Here is an 18869-nt window from a genome sequence, read left to right on the forward strand (position 1 = left end):
TGCAATCTGAAGAAAGATGTAATTTGCAGAAAGAAAAAAAAAACTATCAACTTTCTCAGTGAGATAAGAGAAGATATGAAGAATAAAGATACTATAAGAAATAACATTAGGAGAAAAAGAGATCATGGAAATTTAAAATATGATAGCAGAATCTAGGATTAAATAGAATGACTGGAAGAAAAAGTTGAGGAAATCTCCCTTGTAGCAAGTCCAAAAAACAAAAGAATGAAAAATAAGAGGAAAAAATGACAAGAATTTTAAAAGACTCTTTTAGAAGGTCCAACATCTTGGTAATAGGGGTCCCAGAAAGAGAACAATAAAGCAAAAGTGGACCAAATTGGAGAAATTATTTAAGACAAAGTCTCAGAATTGAAAGACATGAGTTTCCATATACAGAGAGCCCACTAAGTGTCCAGCACGATGGCTAAAAGTAGAAGCCCCACAAGTGGGAACTTCATTGTGAAATTTAAAAATTTTAGAGGCAAGTAAAAAATCCTACAGGTTTCCAGCATGGAAAAAAAAAAAAACTGGTTTCAAACAAAGGATCAAGTATCAGAATTGACACCAAGTTTCTTAGTGACTTTAGACGATAAAAGACAATTGATCAATGCCTTCATTATGAGGAAAAATAATTTCCAATTAAAATGTCCTATCCACTTAAAGTATTATTTATGAAGCTAGAGTGAGGATAAAATATTTTCCGACATGAAAGGTGTTCTGGCATGCACTTTCTGGCACACAGGTCTTAAAAAACTACTCTCCATTCACCTTTCTTAGGAAGCTACTGGAAGACATGCTTCTCCCACAAAAAGAGAATAAGCCAAAAGAGAAATAGAAGAGACACATGAAATAGGGGCTCCAACATAGGAGAGAGGTAAAGGGAGTCACCAAGATGATGGAGTAAGGCTCCTAAGCTGGGGAGTGTACATGTAGAGAAGTGAGACCAGTTTGTTACAGATCAGAAGGCTGAGAAGGGAAAAGCAGCTTCTGAGATCTGGGAGTTGGCACTCACAGCTGGGCCTTGGTGTTCTCCTACTGAACACAAACAATTTCACAGAAAATCACCATCAGACAAGACCATTCTATGATCATAGAAAAAAACAAGACCACTCTGTATTTGTCTTTGGTCACAGACAAAAACATGAACATTTTCCAAGCCACAAAATATCACGTATTCCCATCTCACAGTCTTCCTTACCAATTACAGCTTTAACTTTAATCTAGTCTTTTCTCTTTCTATCTTAAGATTTATTAAGATACTCAGTCATAGAATTAGCCTCACTTTCTGACAATATTCAAATCTAGGGCAGAGTCCCATTTTGTTAAACCATCCCCCAAAACATATAACACAAGCCCAAATCCTGTAAGACCTTTCTAATACCCTGTACTGAGATACTCTACTGTTCCTCCTGGTGAGTGTTTTCCCTTGCTGCAATGAGTAATAAACTCAACTCATTCAACCACAGATATGTTCCTACTGGACTTTGGCTGGAGGTTACCGAAAAGTCTCAAGTGATTTCTTCAAAAGGTTAAATGAATAGACTACCAAATGTGTTTTAACATGCTGAGAGAAAATTTATACAATTAGAGGACAGTTTGGCATTGAACTAATTATAAGTACACAGAAAACTACAAATAAAAAAATCAGAATGTTTATAAATTTGGGGGAACACAAAATTTTATAAGTAATTATCTAATATGACTCAGGTGTGAATAACCTTTATGTATTCATAATAAGGTAAATATGAGATTTCAAAATTGTTAAAATTATGTCATGAGGCTATTTATTGTGTGGAGGGACAAGAAATGTGTGTGTTGAACAGGGGTATAAAGAAAGCTTAATCCTCATCTTTTATAGTGAGAAGTAAAAATAATCAGGTCTAAAACTGAAAAATCAAGGAGTAGCATTATTAGTATATTACTTAGACTATGAAGATATATCACAAGAATCAGCTAAAGGAAGATGACTTGATTAAGACTGGGAAATATATGGTGTATGTACTGTCATCTACCTTTCTATACCTGAGGCAGACATCACTAATCAACTGCAGAGCTGATACGACAGTGCTGAGTCTCAGAATCCTTTGCAACATGGTCACTACAAGGAGCTACCACCAGCTGAATAGGACTGGCACTTGCCTTCCTTGGACCATATGATCTTTATGATTCCTCTCAGCTCTTTCGTTCTATGATTATGTAAAATAAAGAACATTGAATGTCTTGGTCAGGTGACACATGAAAGTATCATTTAAATATATTAATTTAGTAGCAAAATGGAGGATAGATTGGACATGAAAGGAACAGAACCTAGGGAGAACAGCTGATGGGCAGTGGAAGTCATTCAGATGATGCAGAGAGGATACTAAGAGGCATTTCTGAGCGTTGTCAATAGGGCCTGAAGGTGCCATCCTCTCCACTGGGATGAAATAGCCATATTCAAAGTCTTATCCTGATTATAAAATTTTCTTGAGCCTTTGGAAAAGTTTATATGTATACAGGAAGGAAAGCAACATTTATTTCTTGGTATCGTATTCTTGGTACCACACACCTTCACATGTGTAATCACTTTTATTCCTTGCAATAATCCCAGTTCAAAGGTTAGAAATGCCTAACATCAGAAGCTGTTCAATGGATCTAGGATTTAAACCTGACTCTGCCTGACTCGAAGCTAATGCTCTCCTCTGTATAGTTCTATTGTCACAATTGTATTGTAACACTGGAAGGGAGTCATTAAGAGAGAGATGCAGAATCACTTCTAAATCAGAGGAGAGAAAAATGAAACTTCTAGAAAACTACAAATAAAGGAAAAGTGCCAACAGGCAGTCTCCTGCATGCAGTCTTTCCACCCCCACTTGGCCACATAAGAGTGGGCTTTGGACCTAGAACACTTCCTTACAAAGCGATAGAGAGTCCACACAGCCTGTGCTGGGTTTATCACCTTGTGTGGGAATATCTTTCCCTGTTTCAGGCACATTGAGAACTCCTTTGTTCTGCTTAAGCCTGTATGTCAATGGCCCTCAGGCACACCCCCGGTTTTCAGTATTTCAGACTCCACAAGGCGGGGGTGGTGGTGGTCAATGTTCCTTTCGCTGCAGTAAGACAGTTGTGAACATAGGCCAGTCACCCTGAGCTGGCTGTCAGGAGAGACTGCTGGCCACGGGGGACCAATGTCCACTATTGAAGCTGATCTTTCTCTATCTCTTCTTTATGTAGGTAAAGTGTTGTTCCATCCAGTGCTTGACTATTGTGTTTTCCTTGGTTTTCCAATACCAAGATGCAACGGGCCTCCTCCCCAGGACTGGTAAGTGGTGCATGGCATTCTGCTCGCTTGGGATTGATGACCTGCATGGTATACTGCTTGACATGTATATACAGAAAGTGACATATTTACTTGGTTAGAGGATTTTGTTGTCGTCGTCACAATCTTGGGCATGGTTTTGTGTTTAGAAAGAATAACCTTGCAGAGTCATACTATGCCAACCCTTCAAACATGACGGTGAATGTCAGAGCAAAACCTCTAGTCACTGAGGGGACTGTATTAAAGTGTAGATATGGGGTTTTATTTCTCTTCAGTGCCAAATGGAAGTTAATAGGAGCCACGATTAAATGCAGAGGTGTACTGTAATGTGTAGTATGATTTCCTGAGTGTGTGATGTCTTCGATTAAGAAATCCTCCATATTCCAATTTGTTATCGTTTTGCCTAACCCCAGCAGTCTCTCTCCCTATGGCAGGCCCATATTCTCTCTCTCTTTTTTTTTAAAGCCCAATAAAAATCATATATATTTCTTGGTACTGCATGACCAACTGTATTTCAACATACAGAAGCAAACAGAGCCCACTCTACTTTAGTAGTATAGATGACAGGGCACTTAAGGCTTCTCTTCATTAAAAGCCAAGAATCTTATTTGCATTTCTTTGAAGGAAAACACCGTAATAAGGACAAATTATTGGCAAAGTGATGGACCAAACAGAGAGGAAATTATAATTACAGACTTCAGGGTTCAGTTTAGGATGTATATGTGTGTTGCTTTTAATTTATTTTATTTTTTACACGTTTCACACATCTCATTTATTTATTTTGGATATATTTCTTTTCTTACTGAAGTATAGTTGATTTACAATGTTGTGTTAATTTCTGCTGTACAGTAAAGTGGTTCAGTTATACATATATATACATTCTTTTTTTGAATATTCTTTTCCACTATGGTTTATCACAGGATATTGAATATAGTTCTCTGTGCTATACAGTAGGACCTTGTTGTTTATCCATTCTATATATAATAGTTTGCATCTGCTAATCCCAAATTCCCAATCCATCCCTCCTCCACCCTGTCTCTCTCATCAACCACAGGTCTGTTCTCTATGTCTGTGAGTCTGTTTTGTAGATAAATTCATTTGTATCATTATTTTAGATTCCACATATAAGTGATATCATATGGTGCTTGTCTGACTTACTTCACTTAGTAGGATAATCTCTAGGTCCATCCATGTTGCTGCAAATGGCATTATTTCATTCTTTTTTATGGCCAAGTAGTATTCCTTTATTTATACATACCACATCTTCCTTATCCATTCATCTGTAGATGGACATTTAGGTTGTTTCCATGTCTTGGCTATTGTGAATAGTGCTGCTATGAACATAGGGGTGCATGTATCTTTTTGAATTATAGTTTTGTCTGGGTATATGCCCAGGAGTGGGATTGCTGCATCATATGGCAACTTTATTTTTAGTTTTTTGAGGAACCTCCATACTGTTTTCCATAGTGGCTGCACCAACTTACATTCTCATCAACAGTGTAGGAGGGTTCCCTTTTCCCACACCTTCTCTAGCATTCCTTATTTGTAGACCTTTTAATGATGGCCATTCTGACCAGTGTGAGGTGGTACCTCATTGTAGTTTTGATTTGTATTTCTCTAATAATTAGCAATGTTGAAGATCTTTTCATGTGCCTGTGGGCCATCTGTATGTATTCTTTACAGAAATGTCTATTTAGTTCTTCTGCCTAATTTTGGATTGGGTTGTTTGTTTTCTTTGTTGTTGAGTTGTATGAGCTGTTTGTATATTTTGGAAATTAATCCCTTGTTGGTGACATCATTTGCAAATATTTTCTCCCCTTTCGTAGGTTGTCTTTTCGTTTTGTTTATGGTTTCCTTTGCTGTGCAAAACCTTGGAAGTTAGATTAGGTCCCATAATTTTTAATTTTGCTTTTATTTCTATTGCTTTGGTAGACTGTGTATGTTACCTCTTAAGTGAGAGTTTGAGGAGTAGGGATTATTTATCCATTTGATGTGGGATGTATAGGCCCCTGTTGTGTTCCCTGAACAGTTAGAGTTACCCCAAGTAGTTCAGACTCTTAAACATATGCACTCACCCTTGGTTCTTTATACTCCATGAAAAATTGCCTCTTCTAGTCATTGGTCATTCTTTTTTCTTCCTTCTGATTTTTCTTTTATCAGTTTTACCTGAATATACTTTCCAGTCTACATTCATTGACCAAAAACATAATCTTGCAATGAACATTTTTTTTAGTCATTTAAACCATTATCTTCAACTCTCTTTTTCTTTTTTGAAGTAGGCACTAGGCCAGTATTTAGTTTTATTTTATGAACACTCAAACTTTCCAAAATGATGTACAAATCAGTTGCCTTGAGAGGAACGCCAGACCCCCAGCTATTCTGAGCTGAGAAGCCAGCACAAGGAGAGAGACCCTAGAACATTCATCAAAGCAGAGTAAGTGACCAGAGCAAGTGAGGATGGATTATTTCTTCCAAAATGACTTTGCTTTTTAATTCGGTGTTTCAGTTTGGTGTTCCTGGGAGCAGCAGAGTCCTGGACTCGGGATATGGTTGGTCATTTCTACTTTGCATTAAATACTTACTCCTGTGTGCTTTGTGTTGGGAGCAAATTAGCAAGATTCTCCTCTCAATCCAGAATTGAGTTTAGACACTGAGCACTACTGCCTACTCCCTACAACCTCAGGTTTCTTACCGTGGAGGTGGTCCTTTTGCCAATGGATGGAGGCCCCTGGCCAGTGAGGTATACTCTACTATGCTTGGAACTTACTGGGCAGTGAGCGCCACTGAGGTGAGCCTTCGAGTGAAGGCAGAAAACAGGGTTCCTAAGGTCTCCTTGTTTCTAATTGTAGCTTCTCAAATAGGCTGCATTTATTTCCACGTCCCCAGCGGCTGTGTGTCACATGTAGTTAGCACTGCTGTTGTTACTAAGAGGTAACATGTCCACTGCTGTCTGCCTGGGAAGGTGTTAAAGGTTGTATATTCATTATCGATTTTTTTTTCAGTTTTCATATTTTTTTAATTGAAGTATAGTTGATTTACAATGTGTTAATTTCTGCTGTACAGCAAAGTGATTCAGTTATACATATATATACACACATCCCTTTTTAATATTCTTTTCCATTATGGTTTATCATAGGATATTGAATATAGTTCTCTGTGCTATACAGTAAGACATTGTTGTTTCTAATTTCTTTATTTAAAAAATTTAACTATAGTTGATTTACAGTATCATGTTAGTTTCAGGTGTACAGGTTCAGATTCTTTTCCATAATAGGTTATTACAAGATATTGAATATAGTTACCTGTGCTATACAGTAAATCCTTGTTGTTTACCTATTTTATATATGTGGGTATTTACCTGTTAATCCCATACTCCTAATTTATCCCTACCCCTCCCCTTTCCCCTTTGGTAACCATAATTTTTTTTCCTATGTCTGTGAGTCTATTTCTCTTTTGTAAATAAGTTCATTTGTATCACTTTTTTAGATTCCACATATAAGTGATATCATATGATATTTGTCTTTCTGTGTCTGATTTACTTAGTATGATAATCTCTAGGTCCATCCATGTTGCTGCAAATGGCATGATTTTATTTTTTTATGGCTAATATTCTATTCTGTGTGTGTATGTATGTGTGTATGTGCATATATATATATAACATCTTTATCCATTCATCTGTTAATTGGACACTTAGGTTGCTTCCATGTCTTGGCTATTGAAAAAGTGCTGCTATGAACATTGGGGTGGATGTATCTTTTCAAATTAGAGTTTTCATCTTTTCTAGCTATATGCCCAGGAGTGGGATTGCTGGATCATATGGTAGCTCTATTTTTAGTTTTTTAAGGAACCTCCACACTGTTGTCCATAATGCTTGTACCAAGTTACATTCCCACCAACAGTGTAGGAGGGTTCCCTTTTCTCCACACCTTCTCCAGCATTTATTATTTGTAGACTTTTTTGTTTGTTTGTTTGTTTGTTTTGTTTTGTTTTGTTTTTTTTCTTTTTGCGGTATGCGGGCCTCTCACTGTTGTGGCCTCTCCCGTTGCGGAGCACAGGCTCCGGATGCGCAGGCCCAGCGGCCATGGCTCACGGGCCCAGCCGCTCCGCGGCATATGGGATCCTCCCAGACCGGGGCACGAACCCGTATCCCCTGCATCGGCAGGCGGACTCTTAACCACTGCGCCACCAGGGAGGCCCTATTTGTAGACTTTTTGATGATAACCATTCTGACTGGTGTGAGGTGATACTTCATTATAGTTCTGATTTGCATTTCTCTAATAATTAGCAATGTTGAGCATCTTTTCATGTGCCTGAGGGCCACCTGTATGTCTTCTTTAGAGAAATGTCTGTTTAGGTCTCTGCCCATTTTTAATTGGGTTGTTTGTCTTCTTTATTTTTTTATATTGAGCTGTATGAGCTGCTTGTATATTTTGGAAATTAATCCCTGTCGGTTGCATTATTTGCAAATATTTTCTCCCAGTCCATTGGTTGTCTTTTCATTTTGTTTATGCTTTCCTTTGCTGTGCAAAAGCTTATATGTTTGATTAGATTCCCTTTGTTTATTTATGCTTTTATTTCTATTGCCTTGGGAGACTGACCCAAGAGAATTTATGTTAGAGAATGTTTTGCCTATGTTTTCTTTTTTTTGTTTTTTTTTTTTGTTTTGTTTTGTTTTTTGCGGTATGCGGGCCTCTCCCTGTTGTGGCCTCTCCCGTTGCGGAGCACAGGCTCCGGACGCGCAGGCCCAGCGGCCATGGCTCACGGGCCCAGCCGCTCCGCGGCATATGGGATCCTCCCAGACCAGGGCACGAACCCGTATCCCCTGCATCGGCAGGCGGACTCTCAACCACTGCGCCACCAGGGAGGCCCCTTCTTTTTTTTTAAATTTATTTTTATTAATTTATTTTTGGCTGCATTGGGTCTTCGTTGCTGCACGTGGGCTTTCTCTAGTTGTGGTGAGCAGGGGCTACTCTTCATTGCAGTGTGTGGGCTTCTCAGTGTGGTGGCTTCTCTTGTTGCGGAGCATGGGCTCTAGGCACGCGGGCTTCAGCAGTTGTGGCTCGCCGGCTCTGGAGCGCAGGCTCAGTAGTTGTGGCGCACAGGCTTTGTTGCTCCACGGCATGTGGGATCTTCCCGGACCAGGGCGCGAACCCGTGTCCCCTGCATTGAAAGGCAGATTCTTAACCACTGCTCCACCAGGGAAGCCCCTGCCTATGTTTTCTTCTAGGATTTTTATGGTTTCATGTCTTATATTTAAATCTTTAAGTCATTTTGAGTTTATTTTTGTGTATGGTGTCAGGCAGTGTTCTAATATCATTGATTTACACGAGGCTGTCCAGCTTTCCCAGTACCACTTGCTGAAGAGACTGTTTTTTCTCCATTGTATATTATTGCCTCCTTTGCTGAAGATTAACTGACTGAAGATGTGTGGGTTTATTTCTGGGCTCTCTATTCTGTTCCATTGATCTATATGTCTGTTTTGTGCCAGTACCATGTTGTTTTGATTACCATAGCTTTGTAGTATTATCTAAAGTCCGGGAGGGTTATGCCTCCAACTTTGTTATTTCTTGGGAGGCCCATCTTCTACCTGCCCATGCCTAGACTTGGCAAATGCTTCAGGGAGGAAAAAGCCTACCTGTCTCTGTTCACCTAGGAAGTGTTTATTCTGTTTTAGAATTTACTTCCCACAACTCTCATATGTCTTTTTAAAATATCTGATTTTTAGTTTATCCATTTTTTCTGGCTACTATGACAGGAACCATGGTCTCCTGCAATATTTCATATCTTAACTGGAAGTATAAATGGCAGAATTACATTTTATATTATGTTTATGTACCCCTTCTATTTTATTTAATTGAGATTTTCTGGTAGAGACCAACTTAATTCTGTTTAGGGTGTGTCATAGTTTAGAACCAATATTGTGACTTTTATCAGTGTATAACTGCTTTTGAGATCACTAATAGGTATTTCTCTAAGTGACAAATTATCTTACTGCTTCTATTTATCTTTCTTTTTACTTTTAAGAGGAATGTTTTGTTGAGTCAGCATTAGCAAATATTTAACAGACTGACTTTACTTATTACTGGAATCACCACAATAGATTACTAAAGGCAATGATAATTTTTTTCCTATTATTGTTTAAAGAAATCTTACTTATGGTTATTTGGTCAATAAACAGGGATTGTATTATCAATAAAAACAGCATTCGCTGCTCTTAAGAGCTTCCTACTCATCACATCTAGGATTCCACTAGGTCTTAGAAGAAATCTTTTAGCTGCTAATCACTGTAAATCTCACCGTGATTGAGGTGGAGTACCAGAAGGTCTGTGTTTACCCAAAGTTCCAACTTAACATCCTAATGTGCAAGGCTTTGGGCTAAAATGGAATAGCTTGTAGTAAGCCAATACTTCAAGTAAGAATAACTTGAAAAGTTGGATTTAAAAAATATATGTGAACGTATGAGAGCTGCAAAGGTAAATAGAGTTAAAGTCTTCAAAGGTTCTAGCATTATCCAGGAAGTAGTAAAAGAATTTTTACTGGACTCTAGTAAATTAAGGATGAATGCTGTAACCTTTAGGATAACCACTCAAGGGATGGAAAGAGAATGCAAAACTAATACATATCAAAAATGGGGAAAATAGAACAATAGAAAATAGAAATTGAACAATTCATCTTTTTTATTAACCCGAAAGAAGAAAAGATAGGAGAGAAAATGAGACATACAATAGATGGGGCAAAGAAAAAGCAATAGTAATACGGTAGACATAAGCCCAAGTGTATCCATAATTACATTAAATGTTTTTGGACTAAATACAAGAACTGAAAGGCGTAAGTTTTCAGACTAGATATTAAAAAGTATATCCTGCGTATGAAAGACGCACCTAGATGAGGACAAAGAGAGAATGAAAGTAAATGGATGGATAAGGAAATAATCATGCAAAATCTAACAACAACAACAAAAAAACTAGTGTAATGGTTGCTTGTACTAATATCAGACAACGTAAACTTTTATGGAAGAAAGCATTTCTATAGTTTAAAATATTTCACTGTCATAAAAGAATCAATCTACATGCAGGAATTTTAATAAAACTATTAAAAGTAGATGAGAAGCATAAATACTGTTGTTTTATTTAATAATAACAAATAACTGTTCTATTTGTTTTGCAAAATTGTGAAAGCACATTTTGCCCCATTGAGATAGGAAGAAAGGTCCATGAGTGCCATCTGACAGCGAGACCAAGACCTAGTCATTTAGAACACTCATAACTCTAACCAGTTATTTTCACACTTTGCTAAATCTTGGTCTTTCAATCAGGATAGGCTAGGTTATGCTAAAGAAACAAGCCCAACGATCATGGCTCAAAAGCATGAAAGCTTATTTCTTGTTCTAACAAAGCCTGTGGCCAGTCAAGGTGATTCTCCACGACCACAGTTGGCTCAGCATTCCTGGATGCTTCCATTTACAGCACTTCCATGTCATCATGTACTTCCACAAAGGCCACGGGATGGGGGAAAGAGCAAGAGGGTCTCACACTGCTCCAGGATGGAAGGAACATGTGTCATTTCTGCCCACAGTCCGTTGGCCAGAACCAATCATATGACCCTGCTCAATGGCAGAGGGTACAAGGAAGTATAAACCTTCCATATTCCCAGAAGGAGAAGAGCATTAGGCTTACAGGTTAGGATCAGAAGTGTCTACCATAGCTGGAAACTCCTGTTTACATTTCTGAGGTCATGAACCTCCATAAGGTCAGGGACCATGACAATCCTGAAGAAAACAGGTATGATTTCTGTACCCCCAGCTGCTTCATCTCAGAGATTGATCTCATTTTCACCAAAGGAAGCACTGGCTAAGGCCTGGGCACAGGGAGGCGGCCCTCTCAACAATCCACTGCCTTTTAGCACTGCTCGGTTGATTAGCACAGGGAGTGCCACACGAGAGAGGAGGGAATCAGAGGCAACAGGACCAAAACCCCTCCATTTGGGAGTGCAGAGGTAGTAAGAAAGTAACAGCTATACTGAGCATTCTCTGGTTGTAGTACACCTCTGATACTGCACAAAAGTATCCAGGTAGCCAGACATTGGGTTCTGATGGCCCTTGACTAATTGGAGGTACAGGCTGACTGTCCATCTATATTTACATGATCTGATCTTGTTTCTGACTATTGTAGTCTACAGTGACACCATTCTGGATCTGACTCTTTCAACTCCTTCAAACATAGTGGTCCCCTTGGTCCTACCCTGTAATGAACCCGTTAGCTCTTCCAGAGCCGGATGGCCAAACTGCCTCCCCTGGCCAGGCTGATGCTTGATCCCAATAAGACATTTCTCTAATCTTGGGCTAACAAAAAGATTGAAACATACTATAAGACAGAGCCTCTATAACAGGTTTGATCCATTTTAAAGTTATCTTTTCTCTGTTCTTTTCCTTTCCCTCTTTCTCTATTGACAGCAGAAACAAATTCTTGAAATATTTTTGCTTAAAAAAGACAGCACTGAGGGAATTCCCTGGCGGTCCAGTGGTTAGGACTCTGCACTCTCACTGCCAAGGGCCTGAGTTCAGTCTCTGGCTGGGGAACTAAGATCCCACAAGCCGCACCAGCGCGGCCCAAAGGAAAAAAAAAAAAACAACCAAACAAAAAAACCCCAAAAAACAAAAAGACGTCGCAGAGCTTACAAACCCAATAGTGGTGTTTAGCACCCACCTCTAACAGAAGCCTTTGATGTAGTGCTTGAGTTTGAGTGAGTGCATCCCTGGACACTTTCAAGAGTAGCTCCATTTTTTTTAAATTTCGAAAATCTCGCTCTTTCTCTCTCTGCTTACGAGAAAGTTCATCATGGTAGTTTTGCTTGTCAGTGAGACAGTTTCGTAAATTGAGGTCCAAGATCCCTCTATTCCAGGTAAAAAGAGAATATGAAAGTGATTTGTCATCAACTGTCCTTCATGTTTTTCAAGACAGTGTGCTCAGCAGGTGCATACAGAACTATTCTCATGCTAGAATCAAATTGTAAGTAATGCCCAAAGCAATTCTGTTTGCAAGTTCTTGTCAGAGTCACAGCCACTAAAAAAACCCACATGGAAGAGCAAATTGGCGGAGCCAGAAGTTCATAGTCTCCCTGAAATTTTGCTTAAAAATGGAAATTAACACTATGCCAGAGACTCACACCACAAAATTGCTCCCATTAGGCAAAAATCATGATTACCTCAGAATACAATAATTTTCAGGGAAAAAAATCCCTCAATTATAGCATACTCCAGGGATATAATTTCCCAGTTTTAGAAACTGAAAAAAATGCGATAGATTGTCTCCTTAAGTTTTTGGGTACAGGAAATTGAAGGCAGTGAAAAATATAGGATGGAGAAATACTTTGAAATGCTTTATTTAATAATATATTTTTATTAATGGTAAAAATGGTAAAATTCTATAAAAATGTTTATTGAATCAATATAAATGTTTGAGATTATGTTTTGAATCCTCAAATATAAATTGAAGAAAATGTAGATGACAGAAACACATTAATATAACTAACCTTTCAGTTAGTGAAGTTGCTTCGTTCTCTCTGGTTAATTCCAGTAGCTTGACCAACTGGTTATACTCTCGTTCTTTAGTTTCAAGCAAGGCTCGTTTGCCTTCAACTTCCTTTATTATGTCCTCCTTTTCTTCCATTACAGCATTAATTTTGGTTTCAACTTTCTTTAGGGAGTCATTCAGCTCTTTGAGTTCATATTCCACGACAAGTTTTCTCTTTTCCATTTCTCTGTGAGGGATACATACATACACATATTCATAGGTACACAACACACACATGAGTTTGCCTTATTTTGAGCCCAGGCTGTCTACCTATATTTACTTTCTGACCGGGCAACAGAAGGGCTAGTCATAAATTCAATGATGTCAGAAGTGGGTGAAGACCACAAATGAGTGGGACTGAGGGGATATCTCCACTGAGTGCCACTGAGGGCAGGAATTTGTCCAGCCTCCCCACTTTCTCCCCAGATCCCTGCTGCTACCGTCTCCTGGGATTCTACCTTCATCCTGACCAGCCTCCCTGAATTGACAAATTTCTCAACTTTGGTGCTAGTGGGCTTGGCTTTTTTTTTTTTTTTTTTTTTTGCTGTACGCGGGCCTCTCACTGTTGTGGCCTCCCCCATTGCGGAGCACAGGCTCCGGACGCACAGGCCCAGCGGCCATGGCTCACGGGCCCAGCCTCTCTGCGGCATGTGGGATCTTCCCAGACCGGGGCACGAACCCGTATCCCCTGCATCGGCAGGCGGACTCTCAACCACTGCGCCACCAGGGAAGCCCGGGCTTGGCTTTTAGAAACATTACTAGTATCTGCTGCCTTTTTTCTCTCTTCTTTTAAGATCAGTCACCAGAGCAGTCCTAGGACTTCTCCAGATTTTTGTATCTTCACTTATCTTTATCCTTTCTGGTTCCTCCAAACCTTGAGAATTCCTCAGTGACTTGTGCCTCCAAATCTCCTCTGAATGCTTGGGGGTCTTACACACGTGAATAGCTGGCAAGTGAAGAGTTACTGTCACTTGGGCTTTAGGCATCTGGCTGGCCAACACATATCTAGACCATGAAATTCTACCCAGTTCCAATAACTTATTCCATACACAGATCTGTTAAAGTCAGTTGGTGTTCTCCATAGAGATATGATATAAAATTGGAAAGAGAATATTGTCCCCAAATTAAGACATAAATGCTAGGAATGACAGTAATGTGCTGCACTGCATTCTCCTGAAGAACTTGATATGTACAACCTAGACAGGGCCAAATGCAGATATCTCTAAAATTATAATGGTAATTTGATATGTTCAGTGGTTAATATTCTTGTTTTAGCATGCACACATAACTTGGGGGAGCGTGGGCTGGGAGGGATAAAAAATAAAATCAAGCCATACACTTTGTTGCGTGTTGTTTTTTCTATCTCTTTTCCAGTTTGTACAGGAATGGATTGATGGTGGACCACTTCATCCTAGTAAAGAAATGGAACCATGTTAAATTATGTAGTCTTGGACCAGAAGCAGTCAAGCAAATTAAACAGGAAAGAGAAAAGAACTACAAGGTGTAGAATTCTTACTCTCTGTCCTGTACTGTGCAGTGTGCTTTAATTATTCCGTTTCATATTCATAATGACCTTACAAGATGGTAATGGTTGTCACCATTTTAAAGAGAAGCTAACTGAGTGTAACACAACCTCTGGGCACTCTGCCCAGATTGCCTTTATGGAGGGACACCCATCCCTCAGAGGTTACAGAGGCTGCTGACAGCTCATGCTTGTTCTCTCCACAGGATTGCTATGGCTGGCAGAGCTGCCTTGTCTCGGGGGATGGGGGGGTGGAAGGTGGAGGGAGGCAGGCTGTGACCCATGTGGAGATACAGCAGCCCATCCCTCTGCCTCAGGGTGGAACAACCTCTGCGGTGCAATTCATGGCATCAGGTTGCCGGGAGGATTCTCCTGAAACCATATTTTGGCCTGGCTTCGAACCCCACCTCTAGCCTGTTTCCCTCGCTACCCTATGGGATTCTCCTTAGAGCTCCTGCTCAGTGAATACTTGTCTTAATCTCTGCTTCTAGGGAACCCTGCCTAAGACCGAGGCTAAGTGAAGGTACATAATTTTCCCAGACTCACACAGCTTGTGAATGGCAAGGCCAAGATCAGAGGCTAGTTTTGTCTGACGCCACTTTGCACTGTGCTCTGTGGATTTGCAGAAGATTCACTTTTAACCTCAAGAATCTTATGTACGTGGCAGGGGTTGTGGAAGAGCCCCTTCCTGGCTGAGGATCACACTGGACTTTGGGGTCTGGCGTGACAGGGATGCTTGGGGGTTGAAGACATCCCTGCAGTGTGGTGCATTTCTCCCTGGGATCTTGCTCAGTCTTGAGGCAGATCTAAATTTTGTGAGGCTGAAACTTGTACAATTTGGGGAGCCCTTTTTTTTTTTAAAGTATTATAATTTAATTATTTATAAATTTATTTATTTATTTATGGCTGCGTGGGGTCTTCGTTGCTGCGCACAGGCTTGCTCTAGTTGCGGCGAGCGGGGGCTACTCTTCGTTGTGGTGCGCGGGCTTCTCATTGCGGTGGCTTGTCTTTGTTGCGGAGCATGGGCTCCAGACACGTGGGCTCAGTAGCTGTGGCTCGCAGGCTCTAGAGCGCAGGCTCAGTAGTTGTGGCTCGCGGGCTTAGTTGCTCTGTGGAATGTGGGATCTTCCCGGACCAGGGCTCGAACACATGCTCCCTTCTTTGGCAGGTGGATTCTTAACCACTGTGCCACCAGGGAAGTCCTGGGGAGCTCTTTTTAAGAAAAAGAATCAAAAGTTATAAATGAGGGCCTCCCTGGTGGCGCAGTGGTTGAGAGTCCGCCTGCCGATGCAGGGGATACGGGTTCGTGCCCCGGTCTGGGAGGATCCCATATGCCGCGGAGCGGCTGGGCCCGTGAGCCATGGCCGCTGGGCCTGCGCGTCCGGAGCCTGTGCTCCGCAACGGGAGAGGCCACAGCAGTGAGAGGCCCACATACCGCAAAAAGAAAAAAAAAAAAAAAAAAAAGTTATAAATGATAATTAGGTTCAGGGCCTTGGCAGTGGTTCGTGCATGTGAAGCCTTAGTTTCATTGGGGTCCTTGTAAATCCACCTGTGCTCAGTGCCTGTGTTCCGGGTGGCAGCTGGGTACGTCTTGGCCGACTGCTCTGACTCTTAAGGAAAAGGAGGTCAAAGTGAATCATAACTGTCCGCTAAGCCAGGTGTCTCAGATGTAGTTTTAAGACCTAAGTCTAGGTTACTTCGATTGTTTTGAGACCTATTATACAAAGGTTTCAAAATAAAATGAAATTTAATTATCTCCTAAAACAGAAATACAGGCCTTGCATCACTTTCACGGTGAGAGGGAAGTGAAGTGGAATCAAGCAGACAAAGAAGGATGCAGTAATAATGGTATACAAGAGAGGTGAGAACACTTGGTTGCCCTTGAAGGAAGTGATTGTGTTTGTGACACTCATTTCCAATACAGAAAACTGCTTGGTGAGGTTTAGAGAGGCCTTTTCCCCAGGTCAGGACTCCAATTTAGAGTGATGCTACCGAACACTCCAGAGTCTTCTGTGAAGTCCCAGAGCCCAGGTTTAGTTTGATAGGATCAGTCACAGTGAAGAACATTTCAGTTTGTGTGTTTGGTCTTTATCAAACATTTGCAGTCAATCTTCATACCCATGCACCTTTATGTCCTTGCAGGCACAATGTTTAAATATTTATGAGCTGTGAGTAACATACCTTTAAGGTGACCTGATATTCGAACAATTCTTCTAGTTCCTTCTGCTCCTTTAGTAATTGCTTTTGCTTGGATGTCAAATCCTCCCGTAAATTCTTAATTTCTAATTTCTTCTGCATTACTTCCTTACGTAATTCTTCAGTGCTTTCTCTCAGTATTCTCATCTTCTTCTCTATTTCCTTTAAAAGTCATGAAAATGATCAGATTATACAGAGTCTGAGCAAACATTTGTCTCCCTAAAAATCAAATTAAAAATAATTTTACTCACCATTGTGATTATATTTGTTTTGAGATTCATGAATGATTTCTTGCAAAGTTAAATGCACCTTATGATTTCTGACCTCTTCAATAAAGGCATGGCAATTGTACTGCGTGTGTTAAACAGCTTACATTAGATTTGAACTCATTTTTCAATTAATGCTCTTTTTTATCTTCCTACATTTTAAGTGTTTCCTTTTTCTGAGTTCATATTTATTTCATACCAAAAAGCTGTAGTAAAAATGTCCAGCCTTTTTTCTAGTAGCTTTGTGATTTGGCAACACCAGATGCAAATAATCTTTGAATATCAGGTTTATGGTTATCCTGAGTCACACATGAGAATTTAAGATTAGGAAGTTCATATTTGGAATATCTTATCCTTGGCACTCCTTAATCCCCTGCTCTCTTATTAATATTACTTCTCTAAGTCAGGCACATTATCCCCAAATGCCCTCTGCCCCAGACTCCTAACAGGTCTTTGTTTCCTATGACTGATTATCTGGGGAGTGTTTGGCTTGTGACAGAAAAGCCTTCTTATGCTCAGAAGGTCCACACGTTACTAATGCCTAAGTGGAAGGATCCATTTAGCCTGCTCTGGCCTTTCTGCATATCACCCTCCTCCTCCTCCACTGTGGCTTCGAGAGGGTAAAACTGGTGATCCTATGGTCAGGAACTAAGATTCAAAATGCTTTTTCCCACAGAATCTGTGTTGAAAATGATGGTTAGGAATACTTCTGTACTAGTATATAATATATACATAATTATATTAATATATAATATGATGTATCAATATATTCATCCTCATATATTATAGCATTTTACTCTATGCATATAGAGTAAAGGCATTTTACCCTATGCCTTGGAATTAGACCACCACCAACATACTTTTAAAATATAACCATTTAGAAGGTGAAAGCAATGCAAAGTGTGATGATCTCTGTATTTACTTTCTATGATGGATTGCAAAAATAGGGACATAAATTCCTCCTATTCTTGTTTGCATGCCTCTTTGCAATATGTCTTTGTCCTTATTCCCATTAAGAGGTAGGACCTGTTTCTTTCCCCATTGATTCTAGATGTGACCATGCGACTTGCTTGGACCAATGGGATGTTACCAACAGTGATTTAAGCAGAGGCTTGAAAAGTGCGTGTGTTGGGGTTTGCCCTCCCTTGAGACTGTCTGTCTCTTTCCTGAGACTGGAAACCCTTCCACCGTCATGAGAGTAACCAGTGACATGTGACCTTAGACCAACTAGCGGCCCAACTGGCTGACATATGAATGAAGCCATCCTAAGCCTTCCAGCTCCAAGTGAGCCAGCTCAGACCAGAAGAATTCAGAACTGAGGAAAATAAGAAATGGCTGTTGTTTTAAACCACTATGTTTTGGGGCAGTTTGTTAGGTAGGAATTAATAAGTGATACACCTTTATAAAAATTTCTTGTAATAAGCTTGAGACAGTCAGGAAGCTATGAGAGTAATAGCTATAGCAAAAATAATGTTTTTAAGTGCCAATCCTTTTTTCTTCTGAAAACAAAGCAGATATTGTCCAACTAAACATAACCTGAATTAGATGCCAAATAGCTAAATCCTATAATAGGCACCACTTATGTTTACTGTAAAAGTTATGCAGATATTCCTTTCAGCACCATCCATTGTTAAGATTTCTGGGTCTTTCAAATGTTTCAGGGTATGGTTGTTGTGATAAACGTTAATATTTATCAAAAGGGATGTTTCAATCCAGCTGTATTTAACAAAGTCTAGATCATCTAAGACTTACTCCTGGCTTAGGTATCTTCTCTAATTCCTTTTTTATGAGGCTTTTCTCTTCCATTAAGCTGCAAAACAAAAACAAAAACAAAAACAACTTTGACAAAGTACAAAAAAGTAAACTATTTCCACAGTAATAACTTTCTATTTTCTCTTCTCAGAACGCACTCCCAGGTGTGTTTGCCAGACCTGGTGTCCATCCTCTGTGATGGCTTCCCTGAGTCCCACAGGCCCATTTAGGTGCTCCCTCCCCAGTCCTGCCTCAACACTGTA

The 18869-nt window shown here is 39.9% G+C and overlaps 1 protein-coding gene across 1 annotated transcript in view; it reads right to left on the reverse strand.

Moving 5' to 3' along the window:
• The window catches only part of CCDC146 (coiled-coil domain containing 146), a 113943-nt gene that overhangs the window by 21024 nt on the left and 74050 nt on the right, over window positions 1–18869 (reverse strand). The window contains exons 4-8 of the mRNA XM_060108576.1: window positions 18607–18664; window positions 16574–16750; window positions 14208–14281; window positions 12830–13057; window positions 12004–12190 (exon numbers count right to left, since the gene is read on the reverse strand). Of these exons, the coding sequence (XP_059964559.1) occupies window positions 12004–12190; window positions 12830–13057; window positions 14208–14281; window positions 16574–16750; window positions 18607–18664 (724 nt within the window). The remainder of the gene's footprint in view (window positions 1–12003; window positions 12191–12829; window positions 13058–14207; window positions 14282–16573; window positions 16751–18606; window positions 18665–18869) is intronic.

This window comes from Mesoplodon densirostris, chromosome 9, assembly GCF_025265405.1.
Source record: "Mesoplodon densirostris isolate mMesDen1 chromosome 9, mMesDen1 primary haplotype, whole genome shotgun sequence".
Classification (NCBI taxonomy): Eukaryota; Metazoa; Chordata; class Mammalia; order Artiodactyla; family Ziphiidae; genus Mesoplodon; species Mesoplodon densirostris.